This window comes from Hylobates moloch, unplaced genomic scaffold (assembly GCF_009828535.3).
Source record: "Hylobates moloch isolate HMO894 unplaced genomic scaffold, HMol_V3 SCAFFOLD_6, whole genome shotgun sequence".
Taxonomy (NCBI): Eukaryota; Metazoa; Chordata; class Mammalia; order Primates; family Hylobatidae; genus Hylobates; species Hylobates moloch.
In genome coordinates, this window is record NW_026652281.1 from 35,892,480 (window position 1) to 35,912,810 (window position 20,331).

Here is a 20,331-nt window from a genome sequence, read left to right on the forward strand (position 1 = left end):
TATCTTAGTTAGTAAGTGTCGGCTTATTTTTCTTCAAAAAGGAAGACTTCCCTCCATTGTGTAAGGGGACACTTAACATGTACCCCAGAAGTGTACCTACCACAAACAAAGTTTCCTTAACAGGCAGGGATTTTAAAATATACTTCTGAATATCTTAATTGTATTAAATCTACCTCTAAAGTTCCATGTGATTTGAATTTTCTGAGCATGGCAAAGTGCTGATTATACTTCTCTGCTGAAATTTTGCCCTAACATACAGGGTGATAAAAAGTGTTCATGTCAGACCCAGTTGCAACAAGAAGATGAAGGGGCAAGACAGTTTACATTGTAAAGCTTCGAAGAGACTACAATGTCTAAGAATCAATTTCAAGTACAGAATTCTATAATATTAAGAAAAAGGAAATTATGTGGGCCTATTATGTTCAATGCTTAGTCTGTGCTACGCTGTTTACATTGCTATTATATGAATTTACTTTTACTGAGCTCCAGTGGAGTAAGAAAAAAAGTTTAAGTGGAAAAATTTTTTTTTTTTTTTTTTTTTTTTTTTTGAGATGGAGTCTCGCTCTGTCACCCAGGCTGGAGTGCAGTGGCGCGATCTCAGCTCACGGCAAGCTCCGCCTCCCGGGTTCACGCCATTCTCCTGCCTCAGCCTCTCCAAGTAGCTGGGACTACAGGCGCCCGCCACCACGCCCAGTTAATTTTTTGTATTTTTAGTAGAGACGGGGTTTCACCGTGGTCTCGATCTCCTGACCTTGTCATCCGCCCGCCTCGGCCTCCCAAAGTGCTGGGATTACAAGCGTTAGCCACCACGCCCGGCCCAAGTGGAAAAATATTAAAAATCAAGAAGAGCTAATCACATAAAAGAAATTTCAGGAATGGATAAGGGCCAACGCATGGAATGGTTAAATGGCAACAGTCTTCTTCAATTGTTTTTATTACAGTAAAAGGAATTTTACTCTTAATGCATAGAAGCTGAAGAAAAAAAATTTATATAAGCTTTTAAAAGAGGCCTTTTAAACAATTAATACAAATGTGAAACAAGACCCTTTAAACAAATACCGATTTCAGTAATAGTTTACATACAGCAATAATTTATTCTGAAATGTTCATTTAGTTTCTGTTGAGACACAATTCATGTCTCATTAATAGAAGAGCAGCCATCTCACCTCAAATACCAGGATATACAACAAATTACAGCATAGCAAAAATTCTACCTACTTTCAGATAAAATCTAGTTCAGGTAAAATAGTTTCATTCAATGTTTTACAGTTACACAGATTTTTGTTTTGTTTTGAGCACAAAATAGTGTAAATTATTACACTGTAGCTATCTCTATGCACATCATGTGACCACATAACTGTTAATCATTACTTCTGAAATTGAACCATCAGTTTCATTCATGCAGTAAAGCAAAGCAGGCTGGGTAAACTTGTTCATCGGGAACCATATTACTGTGAATTTCACAGCCACATGATTAATTATGATGTTAGATGGACTCACAAGGACAAAAACATTTTTTTTTGCATAAATACCAATTTCTCCCTGATGTAAGTTTAGTCAGTTTATAATCTAGAAATGATTGATAACAGCAATATATCATATTTTCTATCTGTAGTGTTCATTATTTTAAGACAAGCAATAATTAAAGGAAGTTGGGATGGGATGCTACTTTAAATACATGTAAAACATACTGTACAAGCATACTTGGCTTTACTATTTTTTTCCTAACCATCAAGAGTGCCTCCCAAAATAAGACCAGTGAAGACAAAGTATACTATCAGATATGGCTTCCAGAACAAAAACCCTCTAACAAGAATCAAACCTATTTACAAAATTTTTCAGTCTTTTAAAGTTTCATTTGAAACAAAATGTCTATATAGCAGTTGTAATTAACATATAATTTTCTTAGTTTCATTCTTCTGCTCTTTTAAACGGATGTCACAAGGTAAGACCCAGAATGGCGCTTAGGACTTTGGGTTCCACTGGATTCTGTGCTGTCAGTTTTGGAATCTCGCTTCTTTGTGTTGTTATTCACTGGAGTTGGGATTTGAGATGGCCGAGCTGAAGTGCTATCTGCGCTGCTTTTCCTAGGGCTTGGGTTGTAATTAAAAGGAGTCACTCTGGCAGCAACAGTCCCACTAGGTGAACTGTGTTTGCTTGAGCTGCTAGAACTGAATGGGGTACGTTCCACTATAGAACTTTCATTAGCCTCTGATACAGGGACAGGATTATTTTGTCCTGGTTTTGTCTCAGTTCCTTTTTGGTCAGGGGCATCTACCTGAATAAAGGAGTTCAGGCGATTTTCCAAACCCACGGTACGCATGGGAACACTGCCATTACCCACATTTTGTTTTGCCTGATTATCTTTTGAATCTTTAATGTTTGGATTTCCCTTTTCTGAAACACTGTCAATCACAGGGGGAGTATTACCTGTGGGAGATCTTCCAGATCTAGGATTGTTAATGGGACAGTCCTCAATTCTCACCCAAACATCCTCTGTTTTAGAAACAGCAGGTGCCATTTGATAAATTAGAGTCTTTGATTCAGCACCATTTGTAGCACCTGAGGAAACGGTCTGAGAAGTACTATTTGTGGGAGAAATTTCATTTTCTTTTATTTTTCTCCATGTTCCTTTTGCGGATACTTGGTTTTCTTTACTTTGTTTGGTTCCTGAAATAGAGTTCACATGTTTTTCATCCTCACTTTTTGCTTTTTCACTGGATTCTGATGAAGCAGAAAGAATTGAAGATGAACTTCCAGTTCTTCTCCAAGTGCTTACTCGAGGAAGGGATGATGAATGTTTGCTGTGCTCACGTTTCCAGGTTCCTGACCTATTGATCGGAAGTCTAGAAGGACTTTCAGAATGAGACCGTGCAATATCATGGCGCTTTGCTGGTCTTCCATCATTATACTCTATAGTGGGACTGAGATTAGGTGGGAGTTTTCGCCATCCACCAGCCTGAACAGATGAATGTGTAGATAGAGACATATCAGGAAGGGAAGGACTTAAAACTGGAGTTTGTGCCTGGGACCTAGTGGGAGAAGCTGGTCTAGATGATGGAGAAAGAGATTCAAATGAAGCAGATTCCTCCAATTTTCTTCTTAAGGTTGGGCTTGGAGCTTCTTTGATGAAAGTTGACTGGCGTACTAATACAGGTCTTTCTGATCGATCAGATTCACTTCCACTTGATTTAGTTGAAGACATTCTAGAAAGTTCTACCTTTTTATTGGCTCCATTACCATTATTCATCTGATTTAATCCTTTGGAGGCAGACTCACTTCTTGGAATACTACTGGCATTCTTGGATAAACCTGTTTGTTTGGTAAGGTTCTGTTGGCTCATCTGTCTACCTGGAGATGTATATGACATTTTTCCAGAACCTGAGGACTTAGTTGAAGCAGTACTAGGGGATGATGTCCTTGGAAGTTGAGATAATTTGTTAGGAGGACTTATTCCGTTTCTACCAGGGGAAATTGAGTTTCGGCCAGGAGACTGTATAGGTCTACTTAATGGTTGCTGGGCAGGTCTTGAAGGGGTTGAATCTCTAGATCCTGATCTAGAAGGTGCTTTACTTGACCCACCTATTTGGGATGTCTGCCTGGCAACAGGGCTTAATTCTGATTTCACAGATGGCTTGGCTCCTCTAGGAGAAGTGGTGGCCGTTTGACCTTCACTAGGGCTTTTGGAGGCTGGTGTCTTAAGGGGTGGGCCTTTTTTAGAAACAGGACTTGTACTTGAGGAGCTATTTCGAACTCCTGGAATATGAATCATTGTCCTGCCTCGAGAGATTGAAGGCATGTTTGCTTGAAGGGGCTGTTTCATTTGGCCTGAAATTTCTGAATTAGATCGAACTTTTCCAGTAATCAAACTTTTATAAACTTTTTTTCCTCCTTTGATTCCTTTACTTTCAGATTCTATCTTTTTAGTTTCCAATGTACTTTTCTCCCCCAGTTTTAGAATTCGTGGGCCTTTATTACTTGTAAAGGGTTTTTCTTCTTGATCAGGTGTAAGATGAAATGGTGATCCCAGAGAGATTCCTGATTTCAGGGAAAGGATGGAATCTGAATCAGATGAAGCTTGTCTAGATAAACATGCAGCAGCAGCAGCTTGATGTAAACTACTTACTATGGAATTTGCACCTTCCTGAATAGCTTTCCAATCAAAATTTTCTGAATCAGGGGATAGACCATGTTCTGAATCTGGTCTCTGTATATCTTTCAAATCAAGTGTCAGATCTTCAGCTAATATGCCACCCATATTTCTGGGACTATGTTTTTCATTATCACCCTTGAGTCTTGAAGGCTTTTTCTTTTTTGGCATTGCAGAGCTTATACATTCCTGCAACAGGTCATCTTCAGAGTCAATACTAAGAGAACTGAGAGAACTGTTTCTTGAGAAACAAACTGGGGTATCTTCAACATGAAACGATTTAGGAGCATAGCCTGATGCTTGAGGTTTACTTGGTTCTCCCTGTGAGTCAGTGGGCTCAGTCTCTTTGATAGGTTCATTTTCTTTATTGTTGTTGTTTTCTTGGTCAATGTCACTGAGAGAACTCAGAGAGGAATTATGAGAAAAGCAAACTGGAGTATTTTCAATAGCAAAATTCTGTAACTTTTCATCAGTTGCTGCCCCTCTGTCTGGTATGTCTTTGGATGACTGGGGAAAAGTGGATTGTTTCTGAAGTATGGGTTTAGGCTGACCTCGATTTATTGGCTGCTTTGCAATAGCTTGTGTCTTATTAGCTGATTGTTGGTTGGAGGTTAGTTCCGTGTGGCTGGTAACTTTAGCTTCTGATTCCTTATTTTCTTTTGCCTTTCTTAATTCAGCCTTTTCCCTGGAAAGGTCAACATCATCATCATCAAAATCTAGAGAACTTAAAGAATCATTTCGTGAAAAACAGTAAGGAGTTCCTTCAATAGGTGTGTAATGATGAGGTGAATCAAAAGCAAAACTTCCTCTGACTCTATCTTCATTATTTGGCAGCTTATCATTGAAGTCCTTGGAATTATTTTTCAAATTCTGTTTCTTTGAATCTTTGTTGTCTGAGAAAACTCTCTCGGCATTTAAATTATTTTTTGAGTCTGCATTTTTTCTTACACGTGTCCTATATTCAGTATTTTGTGGTATAGGTTTTACTGGTGAAGTTGGTTTCTTTTTCTTACCATCTAACTGATTTTTGTTGGGTGCAGAGGAAGACGCAGATGCTTGCTGGACCTGGTCCATTATCTTTTTCACACGGAAAGGCTTGTGACTTTTCCCTTTGGGCATAGCAGAATTAATGCATTCTGCAAGAATATCACCTTCCTCTGTTTTATTGTCATCCAATTCAGGTATGGTTACAGACAAGGTTTTTCCTCCTTGAGCCTCATCTGTACTTCTGCCTTCTGTAGGAATGGTATCTCGTTTTTCAAATTCACCTGACTGTGCCCCTCCTCTAACTCCTTCTCCAGCAGCTAACTCATTTGGAGGGGATTCTATTGTTAGATCACTTAGAGATGTAGCTGTGGAAAAGTTTATAGGTGTCCCTTCTACACAATACACCCGTGGCATATCATCTCCCGGTGTAAAACTAACATGCTTTTGGGGTTGCAACCTGTTTTGTGATGGTAGAAGTTTGTACACAGGCAGCTGACTTGGTTTCCTTGCCACAGGTGGAGGTAATTTTGAAGCAGTCTGGGCTGGCTTTTTTGCTTTACGTGATGACTTTGTTGGCATGGCAGAAATAATACATTCTTCTAGTATTTCAATATCATCATCATCTGAATCATCTAATAGGTCCTTTTCAGAATCAATAGTTTTTTCTGCCTCTTTCTCTTGGTTTTCATTTGATTCTTTAGGCTGCTCTGATTCTGTTTCATTCCCATTGTCATTTTCCTGAACTGGAGGCATTATTCTTAATTCCACATCTTTCTGTATAAATGGCTCATCGAGGCTCAGAGCACTCAGGCTGGATGAACAAGAAAATCCATCTGGAGTACTTTCCGTGGCAAAATGTAATAAAGTATCAGCATCTGGAAGAACCTGGACCCTCTGAACTGCAGCATTTACTGCAGCTTGCTTAGGTCCACTCTCTCTCTTTTCAGCAGTAGGTGCTTTATTTTTAGGTACTTCTCGCTTGGTTTGAGCTGTTTGAGGAGGTGGTGGAGGGGTTTTACTTCTGCTTGGTGGCATGGTTTGTCCAGGGCTATCTGGAAGATCACTGGGGCTTATAATGCCACTTACCATTCCACTGCATGGTTCACTCTGAACGGAGCTGGCAATCGAACGACTCTCAAAACTATCAAGTGAACTGACAGAAGTACATCTGCTAAACATGAGTGGAGTCTCCTGAACATAGTGTTCAGGTGGACTTTTGGGTGTCTGAGCACCACTTTTGGAGGGAGATTTTGCTCCTGAAGAAAATTCAACAGCTTTGTGCCTGGCTGATTCTGAAGATAAACTAGAACACTGCAGTCTGCTGGATTTGGTTCTAGTGTGCTGTGACACTGCTGGAACTTCGCTCACAGGATCTTCAGTTGATCTAGTTCCAATCTTTTCTTTTATTTCTACTACTTGCAGAGTGTTAGCAGAATCTGCTTCCTGTGTCCTCTGATCACATCCTATTTCATCTTCAGCTGATGACAAAGATGACAATGAACTACACCTTGAAAAACATATTGGAGTATCTTCTACACAATAAGTCTGTATTGTTTCTTGGTTAATAGAAGAAACTTTGCAAGTGGCAGCCTTTTGAGTCTGACCACTTCTACTCTGTGCAGAACTTGGATGGAGCTGATTCTGCCTCTTGGCATTAGATGAAGGTGTGGACGTATTCTCACTGCTTGAAGACATATGTTCAGTTTTAGTGCTTTGTCCAGATGAATTCTTTGAGAATGAAAATGACTGTTTCTGTGACGAAGGAATATCTGTGGCATATTTTAAACTATAATCAATAGGCTGATCCACATGATGTTTCTCTTCATTATATTTTATGCTATAATTTGTTGGTCTCTCTTCTTCATGCTGTTCTTCTTCAGAGTAACGTTCACTATAGTTGGTAGGCTTATCATCTTCATAGTCATCTTCTTGACACAAAGACTGGCTTACGTTTTGATTAATTCCATGATTAGAACCCACTCGATTTGTTTCTGAACCATTGGCTCCCCGTGATCTGTATGGAGAAACACATTCCTGCTGTCCAAAATGTGGTTGGAACTTGAGGTGTTTATCATCAGTGCTCTCAGTATAAACAGGGTAAGTTGTACTTTGATTCCTTGATTGTCTTTGCTCACTTTGTTTTAGTTCATCTTCTATTATGTGTTTGGGTCTTGCCCATCTTTCATTCTGTGAAGGACTTTGCCTTCCAGAGTTCAACTGCTCATCTGAATATTTAAGACTATAATTTATTGGTGTATCTAGTTCTCCATCATTATCATCCATATGATTTGCACTATGTATTTTATGGGCTAGGTCGGCTGGGTATTGACCATAACTGCAAAACTTACTTTCATCATCTTCAGAATAGGATTCAATTGAGGGTTTCATTTGACCTCTTTTACCATAACCATCACTACTACTGACACTATTTAAACTATCATTTGAAGATCTCTTGTATTCTAATTTGGCATAAGGCATAGAACATGTCCTATTTGAATTTTCTGACTTACTGAAATTGTAAGTGCTTGAATGTGTATGGGCAGCAGAGCTTCTTCTAAGTGCATTTCTCTCATCTGTCACACAATGTAATTCAGTGGTAGACCCAGAACTTCTGTCTTCCTGAGAGGTATGAATGGCTGACACTTCTTCCATGACTTTGGCAATCTGGGCTGCAGTGGTGGAGAGCTGCAAACCTCGCTTTGAAGAGGTTCCTGGATTTTCTGTTGCTGGATGGTAGTTGCCTAGACCAATTCCTCGTTCTCTCTCCAAACTTCTATCTTTTTCAGAACGAGAACTATCTAAGCTTCCTCTTGATGAAGAGGAGCTGGGTAACACTGTAGTATTCAAATATGGTGAAAGGACAGTCATGTTGCCAGTATTAAAATTGTCTGACCTATTATCATCATGTCGATTGGTGTCAAAAACAAAATCACCATAGAGACTTTGCTTGTGTCTTTGCTTACTACGATGAGATGCCTTGGGACTTAAATTGTCTATATTGTCAAAAGTTTCTGATAAATGCTGAGCATCTAATTCTGCTTCTAGGGCTTTTTGTTTCCTAACATGAAGAGATGGCACGCTTGAGCCAGGAGACATAATATTGGCATCCTTGTACTTCGTAGGCCTATTTGCCATGAGATTCCTTAAAGCTGCAGCACTTCCCATAGCAATCATTTTGTGCTTTGAATGAATGAGGTTCTTGAGCATGCTAACTGCCCCCATGTCCCATAATGCTTCCTGGTCTTTAGGATTTCTTGCTGAGAGATTCCACAAAGTTCCACATGCATTACTGACTATTGTCAAACTATGAGATTTTAAGTGTTGTAATAAAGTTTGTAGACAGTTGTTCTCTCTTAGGATTTGCCTGAAATAAAATCAAGAGATCACAAAATTAAGGTCACAATGTGTATGCAGTAACAACAAATAAAAGGATAGAAGACAATAGGCATAATATGATTGTACCAATTATCCTATAAATTCCAAGTACTCCACATCTCCTTTTGTTCTTTCTTATTTCATGTAATGTTTACTGTTTTAAAGTACTAATCTGTCACACTAAAAAAAGTAAAGGTGTTATTTTTTGTCAATTCTACACTTCCTATTCTGACCCAATAGCTTAACATTTGCAGGGGGTGGGGCACATACATTTACTCTATTCATATAACAGTTTCCCAATTTAAAAACTATATCATGAAATCTTATGTTGAATAGGAACTTTCTGGTAATTTAATCTACAGCTGGGTGCCACTCTGATATTGATATTGAGATATCTTGGAAGAGGTAGATAGAATTGACTGAAGATCTTTCTGCAGTCAGTGCAAATTATAAGCTCTTAGATTAGTACACTTACTTTTTAGAGTAATCTCTGTATCTCTGGCTTGATTTTGTGATACTGCCATCCCTCTTACAAGTGCTCTTGGCCGGACACAGTGGCTTATGCCTGTAATCCCAGCACTTTGGGAGGCTGCGGCAGGCGGATCACCTGAGGTCAGGAGATCAAGACCAGCCTGGCCAACATTGTGAAACCCTGTCTCTACTAAAAATACAAAAATTAGCCGGGTGTGGTGGTGCATGCCTGTAGTCCCGGCTACTCAGGAGGCTGAGCCAGGAGAGTCACCTGGGAGGTGGAGGTTGCAGTGAGCCGAGATCACACCACTGCACTCCAGCCTGGAAAACAGAGTGAGACTCCACCTTTAAAAAAAAAAAAAAAAAAAAAAAAGAAAAGAAAAGAAAAACTGCTCGTTGGCAGACTGTGTGCTTATTATTTTTTAAAAATAAAGTAAATTAAAGTTTTTGAAACATTTAAGGCATATAAAAACAAGGAGTGAGAATCAGCAAAATGAACTCTGGACATGAAAGAGCAACAGCTTGTTTAATGCAGGCAAACTGAAGATTAATGACAGCATATTCAGCTTTAGTGGGCTTTAAAAGTGATTGGCAAGGGTACACAATAAGCTTTAACATGGTCGTCTTCTCTTAGCTTTAACATGGTCGTCTTCTCTTAGCAGTCCAGTAGTTACTGGACTTAAATCTTCTCTGCATAGCAGAAAGGGAGACTAGGCTTGTAGTTTCTGTATCACAGACTTAAAAAATGAATAAGCTATAAAAAATAACCATATTTTTGGCTAGGTGTGGTAGCCCATGCCTATAATCCCAGCACTTTGGGAGGCTGAGGCGGGCGGATCACCTAAGGTCAGGAGTTCCAGACCAGCCTGGCCAACATGGTGAAGCCCCGTCTCTACTAAAAATATAAAAATTAGCTGGGCATGGTGGAGGGTACCTGTAATCTCAGCTACTCAGGAGGCTGAGGCAGGAGAATCGCTTGAACCCCAAAGGCAGAGGTTGCAGTGAGCAGAGATTGTGCCACTGTACTCCAGCCTGGGCAAGAGTGCAAGACTCCAACTAAAAAAAAAAAAAAAAAAAAAAGACAGTTGCATTTTTGTTGACATAATACAGAATCCGAGTTCTGAAAATGTGTGCCCTGTATCTGAGGCACTCTCTTAGGTTTTGCAACTCTAGCAGATTGGATGAATGGCCGTTAGCTAAATAACATCATGATTATTGGCCGGGAGCGGTGGCTCACACTTGTAATCTCAGCACTTAGGGAGGCTGAGACAGGTGGGTCACTGGAGGCCAGGAGTTTGAGAGCAGCTGGACAACATGGTGAAACCCCATCTCTACCAACAAATAGAAAAATTAGCCGGCTGTGGTGGTGTGCATCTGTAGTCCCAGCTCGTTGGGAAGCTGAGGTGGGACAATCGCTTGAACCCAGGAGGTTGCAGTGAGCTGAGATTGCAACAGTGCCCTCCAGTCTGGGCGACAGAGTGAGACCCCATCCCCCCCCCAAAAAAATTATTATTATGGATACTAAGACATCATTAGAAAAATGTGAACCTTTACATTCTCTGGATCATGCTCTTAGTTTTTGTCTTGTTTTAAATTTTGTTTTCATACTCTTTTATACTATACTAATAGAAATGGATTATTTTGTTCCAATATTTGTGACTTTTTTTTCCTCCACCTATGGGCTACACCTCTCAACTATCATTTGCTTAATTTAGTCTCCTTTATAATAGTATAAACTCTTATTACATTAAGTACACTAATGAGTTAAACTAAGAGTTAGTAGTTATCTTTTCACAATAATAAATATATTTTGGCTTAAAACTTTCATGATTATGTAAAACATTGCTTACAGTTAGGTCTTTTTGAGAGTATGAATTCTGTACTTTAAAAGTAATATAAAACTCTATATATACCTGTGGTCCTCATTTGTAGCTATCAAGCTGGACACATTCCGTAATATCCCACCTCCACTTTCAATAATGGCTAAAGTGTTTGTCTGGCTCCGGTAAGTAAGAGTGCCAACCAAAAATGCAAGTGCACCATCTACAGCACATATATCAGCTTTATTCTCAGTGCAATGTGCTGACAAATTCCATAAGGCACTCAATACGCTTTTGAGGGTTGATTCCTAGTAAGAAACAGAATATGGGTCATCTAATTAGAGTTGGAATTTGTCTCTCATTAACTTCTATGTTACTGATATTGAATAAAAGCTATTTTTTAATCTATCCTATTGCCCATCCCTCACTGGTAAATTAAGAACTTTCCATTTAGAAAAATGTTCATAAAATACCAAATAGTATTTATATCAGTGATATCTCTATAAAACAAGCAGAACACAATATTTAACTAATGACTTTTATAAACTTTATTCTAAGTGTTTAGATAGTACACACATCTTAGAGTATGAGGCACAACTGATGTGCATTATGAAAAGAAAACATTTTCAGAATAGAATGTGGGTTATTCTCAGGCTGGGGTTGCTTGAAAAAAGAAAAAAAAAAGTGAATAGGAAGTGGATTAAGGCCCGGCATATGGCTGGGCACAGTGACTCATGCCTGTAATCCCAGCACTTTGGGAGGCTGACGGGTGGATCATCTGAGGTCAGGAGTTCAAGACCAGCCTTGCCAACGTGGTAAAACCCTGTCTCTACAAAAATACAAAAAAAAATTACCCGGGCATGATGGCAGGTGCCTGTAATCCCAGCTACTTGGGAGGCTGAGGTGGGAGAATCGCTTGAACCTGGGAGGCAGAAGTCGCAGTGAGCCAAGACTGCAACACTGCATTCCAGCCTGGGTGACAGAGCAAAACTCTATCTTTAAAAAAAAAAAAAAAAAAAAACGCGCGGCGTGGTGGCTCATGCCTGTAATCCCAGCACTTTGGAAGGCTGACTGGTGTGATTGGGAGTTTAGGAATTTGAGACCAGCCTGGACCAACATGGTGAAATCCCGTCTGTACAAAAAATACAAAAAAAATTTAGCTGGGTATGGTGGCACGTGCCTGCAGTCACAGCTACTTGGGAGGATTACTTGAGCCTGCGAGGTCAAGGCTGCAGTAAGCCATGATCGCGCCACTGCACTCAAGCCTGGTTGACAGTGAGACCCTGTCTCAAAAAAAAAAAAAAAAGAAAGTAGATTTTAAAAATTCTGTAAACCATACATAGATATGGAAAGATATCTTGGAAGTATTATTAAAGGACAAGAGCAAGTTGCAGTGTAGTATATACAATATTCTGTTTATATAAAAAGCATTATATATATGTGGTTGATTCAAAATTAACAATGTAATTTATAAAAACAATAAAGGGTACTAGAAAAGCTATAATTTCTTAAAATTCCCCACATAACAAATTACGAAAACCCGGAACTCCCTAACATACAATTATCAAAGTCAACTGTCAAATTGTAATTGTCACAGAAACACTCTGATACAAAATTAAAGGTATTGGGTCAAAAACTTGCCACGTGCTGGGTGCGGTGGCTTATGCCTTCAGGCCCAGCACTTTGGGAGGCTGAGGTGGGTGGATCGCTTAAGCCTAGGAGTTAAAAACTAGCCTGGGCAACATGGCAATACTCAATCTCTACAAAAAATATAAAAAGTAGCCAGGTGGCCAGGCGCAATGGCTCATGCCTGTAATCCCAGCACTTTGGTAGGCCAAGGTGCGTGGATCACGAGGTCAGGAGATCGAGACCATCCTGACCAATACGGTGAAACCCTGTCTCTACTAAAATACAAAAAATTAGCCAGGTGTGGTAGTGGGCACCTGTAATCCTAGCTACTTGGGAGGCTGAGGCAGTGGAATCGCTTGAACCAGGGAGGCAGAGGTTGCAGTGAGCCAAGATTGCGCCACTGTACTCCAGCCTAGGTGACAGAGTGAGACTCGGTCGCACACACACACACACACACACACACACACACACAAAAATTAGCCAGGCATGGTGGTGCACACCTATAGGTCCAGCTACTTGAGAAGCTGAGGCGGGAGGCTAGCTTGAGCCCAGGAGGTCAAGGCTGTGTGGCAGAGTGAGACCCTGTCTCAAAAAAGCAAAAGCAAAAGCAAAAGCAAAAGCAAAACCAAAAAAAAAAAAAAAACCCAAACCCAAAACTTGCCATGATGGTGATGTCAATCTGTCTTCTTACTATATATCCATCAGGAAACAAACATTAATTAGAAATCAACTCTGTGCCTATTGCAATGAGAGGCACTCCAGAGCATACAAACATAGCAAACTGATACCTGTGATTGAAGATGTTAGCAATTGGCTTTGGGGGGAAAAAAGATACAAAAATATACATGAAACAAAGTGCTCCAAAGGAAAAATTATTACAGCCTGAATTTAATCAAATCAATCAAATATTTCATGGAGGAGAACAGCTCTTTAGGAGGATAAGACCTGTACATTCAGAGAGAAGAGAAGCCAGTTGCTGCTGGCAGGGGAAGGAGAATGAGGAAAGGCAGGGAAGTGGGAATCAGCGCCGGAGCACTGATAACCCAGAAAGAAGATGCAAAAGAGATCACAGTCTATGATGGGGAACAGTGGAAAGTAAGGTGAGAGAGACAAAAGCCAGGCCTTGAATGTCACAGCAAACATTTTGGGTCTAACCCAATAAAAAGTGAGCTACTTTATTCTCTTCATCGAGAAATTAAGTGAACAAAACAATCTAGGAGCAAGTTCAGACACAATTTGTCAGGTAAGTGGTAGGAGGCAGGTAGAGTGCTATTATGCAAGAAGTGCTTTTGTCCTTCTCACATCAATCAAGATGAGCCCAATTTTAATTACATTGTGACTGAGATAAAGGTGGGGCACTCCAAGTATCCTGAGAACAAAAAAAGCAAGAATTTAAAGGACTGAATTAAGCTGCAACTGGCCCAGAGTTGAGAGTTGAAGGTAGAAAAATAGAAAAGTTCCTCTCTGTGGGGCTACATGTCAAGGCCCAGAGATTTTGTTTCAAAAATGCTTTTAAAGTTCAAATTAGAAGACACAAAATAAATAATTAGAGGCTATTAATATAAGTAGTAGCAGCAAAAGTGAGTGACCAAAAAGTATAAAATACAGGTGAAGGTAGAACAGAAAAACTTAGATAAATCTACAAATCTAGATTCTATGATCAAGGAGAAGGGTTGTGTCAGAAGCAAAATTAGGAGGAACTCAAGATAGTACAGCCAGTTTCGAAATGAAGCAAGTCAAAGTCAACTGTCAAATTGTAATTGCCACAGAAACACTCTGATACACAAAGGTATTTGGTCAAAACCATTGTTCAGGGTTTTGGTTGTTACTGGAAAAGAGAAACACTGTAATAGAAGAAGCCACAGAAAATTTTTGTTTTCAAAATATTAGGCTTCTTCTAGAGAGCTGAAACATAAAAAAGAAGGATCCAGTAGAGAAGATGCAGAAGACAAGAGTAAGGGACCAACAGCTTCAAGTGAACGGAGCACAGAGTGCTGGTAAAGGACAGCTCTAGAGTAAGAGCTCTGAGTGAGTTAAAGTGATGTGGAACACGCAGTGAAGCTAGAAGGTAGTTCTTATTCTCTTGCTCATTAGTAGCTGAAGTTGAGAGAGAATTGATGTTGAATGAAAAAGAGAAGAAGAATGTTCATGACTGCTGCACTAAATGTAGAAAAAGAGGGAAAAAATAAATAAATTCTAATACTGCTAACCAGAATTAGGCCCAAATCAGAACTAGATATTATAAATTTCTGATGGCTAGTTTGTCCAAGATTGACCATGCATTATATCATGCCTGTAATCCCAGCACTTTGGGAGGCCAAGGCAGGCGGATCACGAGGTCAGGAGATGAAGACCATCCTGGCCAACACGGTGAAACCCCGTCTCTACTAAAAATATAAAAACTAGCTGGGCGTGGTGGCGCATGCCTATAATCCCAGCTACTTGGGAGGCTGAGGCAGGATAATCGCTTGAACCAGGGAGTCGATGGTTGCAGTCAGCCGAGATCCTGCCACTGCACTCCAGCCTGGCGGCACAGCAAGACTCCCATCTCAAAAAAAAAAAAAAAAAAAATTTATAGAAGAGTTTAGGTCCTTGAGAGAGAATTAAGTCATGAACCAGTTAGCAGCAGTGCAAATTCTCATAATACATACACACATTAAGTCCTCTGAAACTACACAGGGTTATTAGAGTAGGAGTACTTAAGTGTGCAAGCACTAATTTCTTTGAACTTTATTGAAATATAATTGAACAATAATAAACTGCACACATTTCAAGTTTACAATTTGATAATTTTTCACGCATGTATACACCCATAAAACTGCCAGTCCAATCAAGATAACATTTATATCATCCCCAAAAGTTTCCTAGTACCCTCTCGTAATCCTCCTCTTCCCTTCCACTCCCAACCCCAGGCCACCACTAATCTGTTTTCTGTCACTACAGATTACTGCATGTATCAATAGTCATTCTTTTTCACGGCCGAGTCCTATTACTTTGTACAAATATTCTACAATTTGCTTACCATTCACCTGCTGACATACGTAGTTATTTCTAGTTTTTGGCTATCATAAATTATTGTGGATATTTGTGTGTAAGTCTTCGTGACAGCATTTTTGCTCCACTTGGGTAAATACTTAGAAGTGGAATGGTTGGGTCATATGGTAGGTGTATGTTTAACTTAAAAACACTGCCAAATGTTCTCCAAAGTGATTATACCATTTTACATTCCCACTAGCAGAAAACATGATTTCCAGCTGCTCAACATCCTTGAAAATGCATGGTCAATCTTCTAAATTTTAATCAATATGATATGCGTAATGGTACCTCATTGTAGTTTTAATTTGCATTCCCTGATGATTAATGATATTAAGTATCTTTTCAAGGGCTTATTGGCCATGTTCTTTTCTGAAATGTCTTCTCTCCATTCAACAGTGTTACAGGTATTTTTATGCAGATGCTAAGTATATTTGAATATAATCTTTCTAACTAATAATTTAGCTGAATGCTTTTCTATCTGATAAATTTTCAAGGGTTTCCCAAGAATAAAATAATATACTTTACCAAAAATGCACAACTAAACCAACAAAAAATAAGCCTTTTGCCTTCTCTCAAGAGGAAAGTTTTGAAGAAGACCATGTAGGCTGTGGGTGTAGGAGGACTAGCTGAGTGAAACGAAACCTAGACTAGCTAAGACGACTTGCTTGGTCCCTCTCAGATTTCAAGTTTACTTTTTTTTTTCTTTTTAAATTTAGCCTAGTTTCTGAAGCAGATGGACTGCCTGGAGATACTTCCTTCTGTAAACAAATTATTATTTGATGATTCCTCACCCTTGGCTCTGATCACCTCTTGATAAGTTGACCATCAAAATTTGAGGGGACTGAGATTTGGAGAGCACAAAGGTAACACTTATACCAGTGATTATTAACTGGTGGTGACGTTGTCCTTCCTCCCTCCCACAGACATCTGACAATATCTGGAGACAATTTTGATCAGTATAACTAGGGGGAGGGTATATTTGCAGCCAGTTGGCAAAGGCCAGGGATGCTGCTAAACAATCTACAATGCACAGGTCAGCCCCAGGAAAACGAAGAATTATCTGGTCAAAAATGTCTATAGTGCTGAGGCTGAGAAACCCTGATATACATTAAATCTCCTTGTATAATCTTTTCTACCTTAGTGCTTTAGGAGTTTATGGTACTCTAAAACCATGGACTGGTGAGGTAAACAGGTAAGAAATTACGGAATCTAGGCTGGGCGTGATGGCTTGCACTTTGTGTAATCCCAGCACTGTGTAATCCCAGCACTTTGGAAGGCCGAGTTGGGCAGATCACAAAGTCAGGAGTAGTTCGAGACCAGCCTTACCAACATGGTGAAACCCCATCTCTACTAAAAATACAATTAGCTGGGAGTGGTGGCGTGCACCTGTAATCCCAGCTACTCAGGAGGCTGAGGCAGGAAAATTGCTCGAACAAGGGAGGCGGAGGTTGCAGTGAGCCAAGATCAGGCCACTGCACTCCAGCCTGGGCGAGAGAAAGAGACCCTATCTCAAAAAAGAAATTAGGGAATCTCACAGCTAAAAGAAGGCAGCAAAAAAAGCCAAACATGAAATTTATATTATAGTACTAAATAATACACAGGTAAGAAATTAGGGAATCTCACGGCTAAAAGAAGGCAGCAAAAAAAAGCCAAACATGAAATTCATATTATAGTACTAAATGTTTTCAAAGGTACCTTTTTAACTTCTAAAGCACATTCCATCAATGCTTTCACACTTCCAACTTCCCGCAACGTCTTCTTACTATTTACATCTGCTCGCCAAGACAAATTCCTCAAAACACTTGCAATAACCTGCAAATTAATCAATTTTAGATTAATTTATACATAAAATCATACTAGTTGCTTTTTTGTTTTTAATGCTAGCGGTAAGAATATAAATTTATTAAGAAAGAAATTCTGGGTAGCCGTGGTCACGCCTGTAATCCTATCACTTTGGGAGGCTGAGGCACGAGGATCTCCTGAGACCAGGAGTTCAAGACCTTCTGGGTAACACAGTGAGACCTTGTCTCTACAAAAACTTTTTAAAAATTAGCTGGGCATGGTCATGTGCCTGCAGTAGTTCTAGCTACTTGGGAGGCTGAAGAAGGAGGATCCCAGGAGCTTGAGGTTACTGTGAGCCGTAACTGCACCACTGCACTCCAGCCTGGGCAAGAGAGGGAGATCCTGTTTTGTTTTGTTTTTTTTAATTCCTCCTAAATGCTACTACAGTGCCAAAAAGATTTCCTACAGTATAACCACAATATAATTATTTTTCTTTTTCTAGTGTTAATGGAACTATCTTTTATACATGAGATACTAAATACTGAGCAACAATCTAAATCAGGATATTAGCTGGGCATGGTGGCACATGCCTGTAATCCTAGCATTTTGAGATGTTGAGGTGGGCAGACTGCTTGAGCCCAGGTGTGGTGAAACCCCGTGTCTACAAAAAATACAGAAATTCATTTGGCATGGTGGCGTGCACCTGTAGGCCCAGCCTCCAGAGGCTGAAGTGGGAGGATTGCTTGAACCCTGGAGGCAGAGGTTGCAGTGAGCTGAGATTGCACCACCGCCCTCTAGTCTTGGTGACAGAGTGAGACTCTGCCTCAAAGAAAAAGAGAAAAAAGAAAAACAGTTGAAATTCTAAATAGTACCTGCTGTAAGTCTTCACTTTCAGATTTTAGTTGGGCCACAAGTGCTCTCATGCAGCCTTTCATAGAGCATAGCGTAGCCTGTGAATTAGATACAGAACAGAGGATCATCAACAAGACAACTTGAAGCCAAGCTTTATTTTTGGCTACTAAATGTCTAATTCAGTTTTCATTATTTTGTTTTAATCATAACTGATATTTCACTCATAAAAAATCTAGAATAAGATTACCTAAATAAAAGACAAATATTCTCCTAATTCTTCGCTATCTGTTCTTCCTTTGCCAAACTAGAGAAATAAAGTGAATAAGTGGTGAGAAATGATAAGCAACAGGTTTTAGAGTAAAGCCTCTTATTTGGATGGAATCAATGTGTGTCTAACACTTGCCTTGGTCATAAGAATTTTTAGATTTTTAATCCCATTCCTAGGAAGTGTTTTATCTTTTATTTTTTAATTCTACACAAACTTCTCTAGTAATGGATCACAGAAATGATCCCTACAAGTATATTCTTATGAATGGTGTTTTTAATGCAATTACATAAATTCACTACTGTGTTCCATCTGTAGATGTAGCTTTGCTTTTGTTTAGGCATAAGACAACCAAATGAGTAAAGATGAGTGAATTTGTGAAGCATAGGTTTTTATCAGTCATCGTTTAATGAGGAGAGTGAAAAAAAAGAAAATCAGTGAAATGTGTTTGTATGAAAGCAAATTAATTCATACCTGAGCTATCTTAAGAAATATATGTTATAAAAACATACCTTGTTGGCTACATCTCCGAAAGTCAAGTTTGTCAAAGCCATTCCAGCATATCGTCTTAGTGTAATACTGTAGTGGTCATTAGTAAGCCCATACATTTCACAGTCCACTTGCAATAATTCTGCAATGGCCTGTAGTCCCCCTAATTTAAAAAGGGCAAGAGGAAAAAGACAATCATCTAAAATAAAACAAACTGGTAACAAGTTGGTAACTTAAATATTAGGAAAAAAAACTCAATGAATGAGAATATATGGTTTAAATTTGCCTTTAGAATTATAAGCTACAAAACTGTTATAAAGAACTTTTGTATAATATATTTATAAAGTACAACTGACAACTATTCCATTTTATGCCAGTTTCTCCACCCTCCAGCCCCTTATCTTGCTGAGTGAAATAATTATTTTCTGTTTACTGCATATACACTGCACCTTGCCCACAGTGAAGAAGGCTATTTTCTAACACTAGTTCTTCCTGAACATAAGCAGAAAAAGGTAACTTATTATTATTATTAGGGCTTTATAAACACTCTTTATTGTCATACACTGTGGCCTATTTTAATTTTTTTTTTTTTTGGCAAATAATTACCCACAGGAATACTGATGCCTTTAAATGAAACTGTGCAAGAAGAAAAACTAAAGAGTTTTTTTTTTTTTTTTACAAAAAATGATTATCTGTTCAATTTATTAAGTTATATAAATCTACTTATTTGTGTTTTTCGAAACATTTCTTACTTCTCTTTGATAGTATCAAATATTAACTATACTAAGATTTAGTATTTTCTTTCCCCTGATTCTTTCCACTGAAAATGCTCAACAATGCCCACAATGGCCAACACTAGGAAGTCAAGGAGAAAACAAAGGGAAAGGAATGGGAAAGACACAAAGGAAGCAGTTAAAAAAAAGTGAAGCAAAATGGTTAGGAAGTGAACAAAAGAGAAAAATGCATGTGGAGGCTATTCAAAATATAATTCATCAAATATTAATCATCACGGGACTCAGAAAGAAAAAGATGAATATAAACAGGCAATTCTTGGATACTACAAGTCTAATTAGGCCATTCATCTGAAAGAGAGCCAGTACGTTAATATTTTTAATAAGTGATCTGGAAAGTTCAATATGTAGAAGAATCTGCAAGTTTGTAAAACAAAGTTCTGTCTTGGCTCAAGAATTCCAAGCCAAGGGATTTAAATGTAGGAAGATTTATGCAAAACTTTATGACTAGCAGGAATGACAGACATGTTTGAATATAGGTAAGTGAAAATTAATTTGGTTAAAGAAAACCCAAATCATATTTAGGAAAATTTTCCTCCATTCACCTGCAACAGTGGCAAAATACATAGACAGTGAACAAAAATCAGTCACCGTCTTTATGAAGAGCGTACAGATTGGAGCAAAGATAGATGAACTATGCAGAAGCACAGGGTGATATAATAGGTGGACTTAACTTAGACCTGG

General features: G+C 39.0%; 1 protein-coding gene across 12 annotated transcripts in view; it reads right to left on the reverse strand.

Moving 5' to 3' along the window:
* Positions 1 to 533: 533 nt before the first annotated feature.
* APC (APC regulator of WNT signaling pathway) overlaps positions 534 to 20,331 on the reverse strand; it is a 140,880-nt gene continuing 121,082 nt past the window's right edge. For 9 of the 12 annotated variants that reach the window (XM_032156667.2, XM_058440614.1, XM_058440613.1 and 6 more), the window contains 5 exons: positions 18,880 to 19,019; positions 18,123 to 18,200; positions 17,164 to 17,280; positions 10,897 to 11,111; positions 534 to 8,501 (listed from right to left, as the gene is read on the reverse strand). In XM_032156667.2, coding sequence (XP_032012558.1) covers positions 1,928 to 8,501; positions 10,897 to 11,111; positions 17,164 to 17,280; positions 18,123 to 18,200; positions 18,880 to 19,019 — 7,124 coding nt within the window. In that variant the 3' untranslated portion in view covers positions 534 to 1,927. The remainder of the gene's footprint in view (positions 8,502 to 10,896; positions 11,112 to 17,163; positions 17,281 to 18,122; positions 18,201 to 18,879; positions 19,020 to 20,331) is intronic. The other 3 variants (XM_058440616.1, XM_058440615.1, XM_058440619.1) reach the window with 1 other exon arrangement.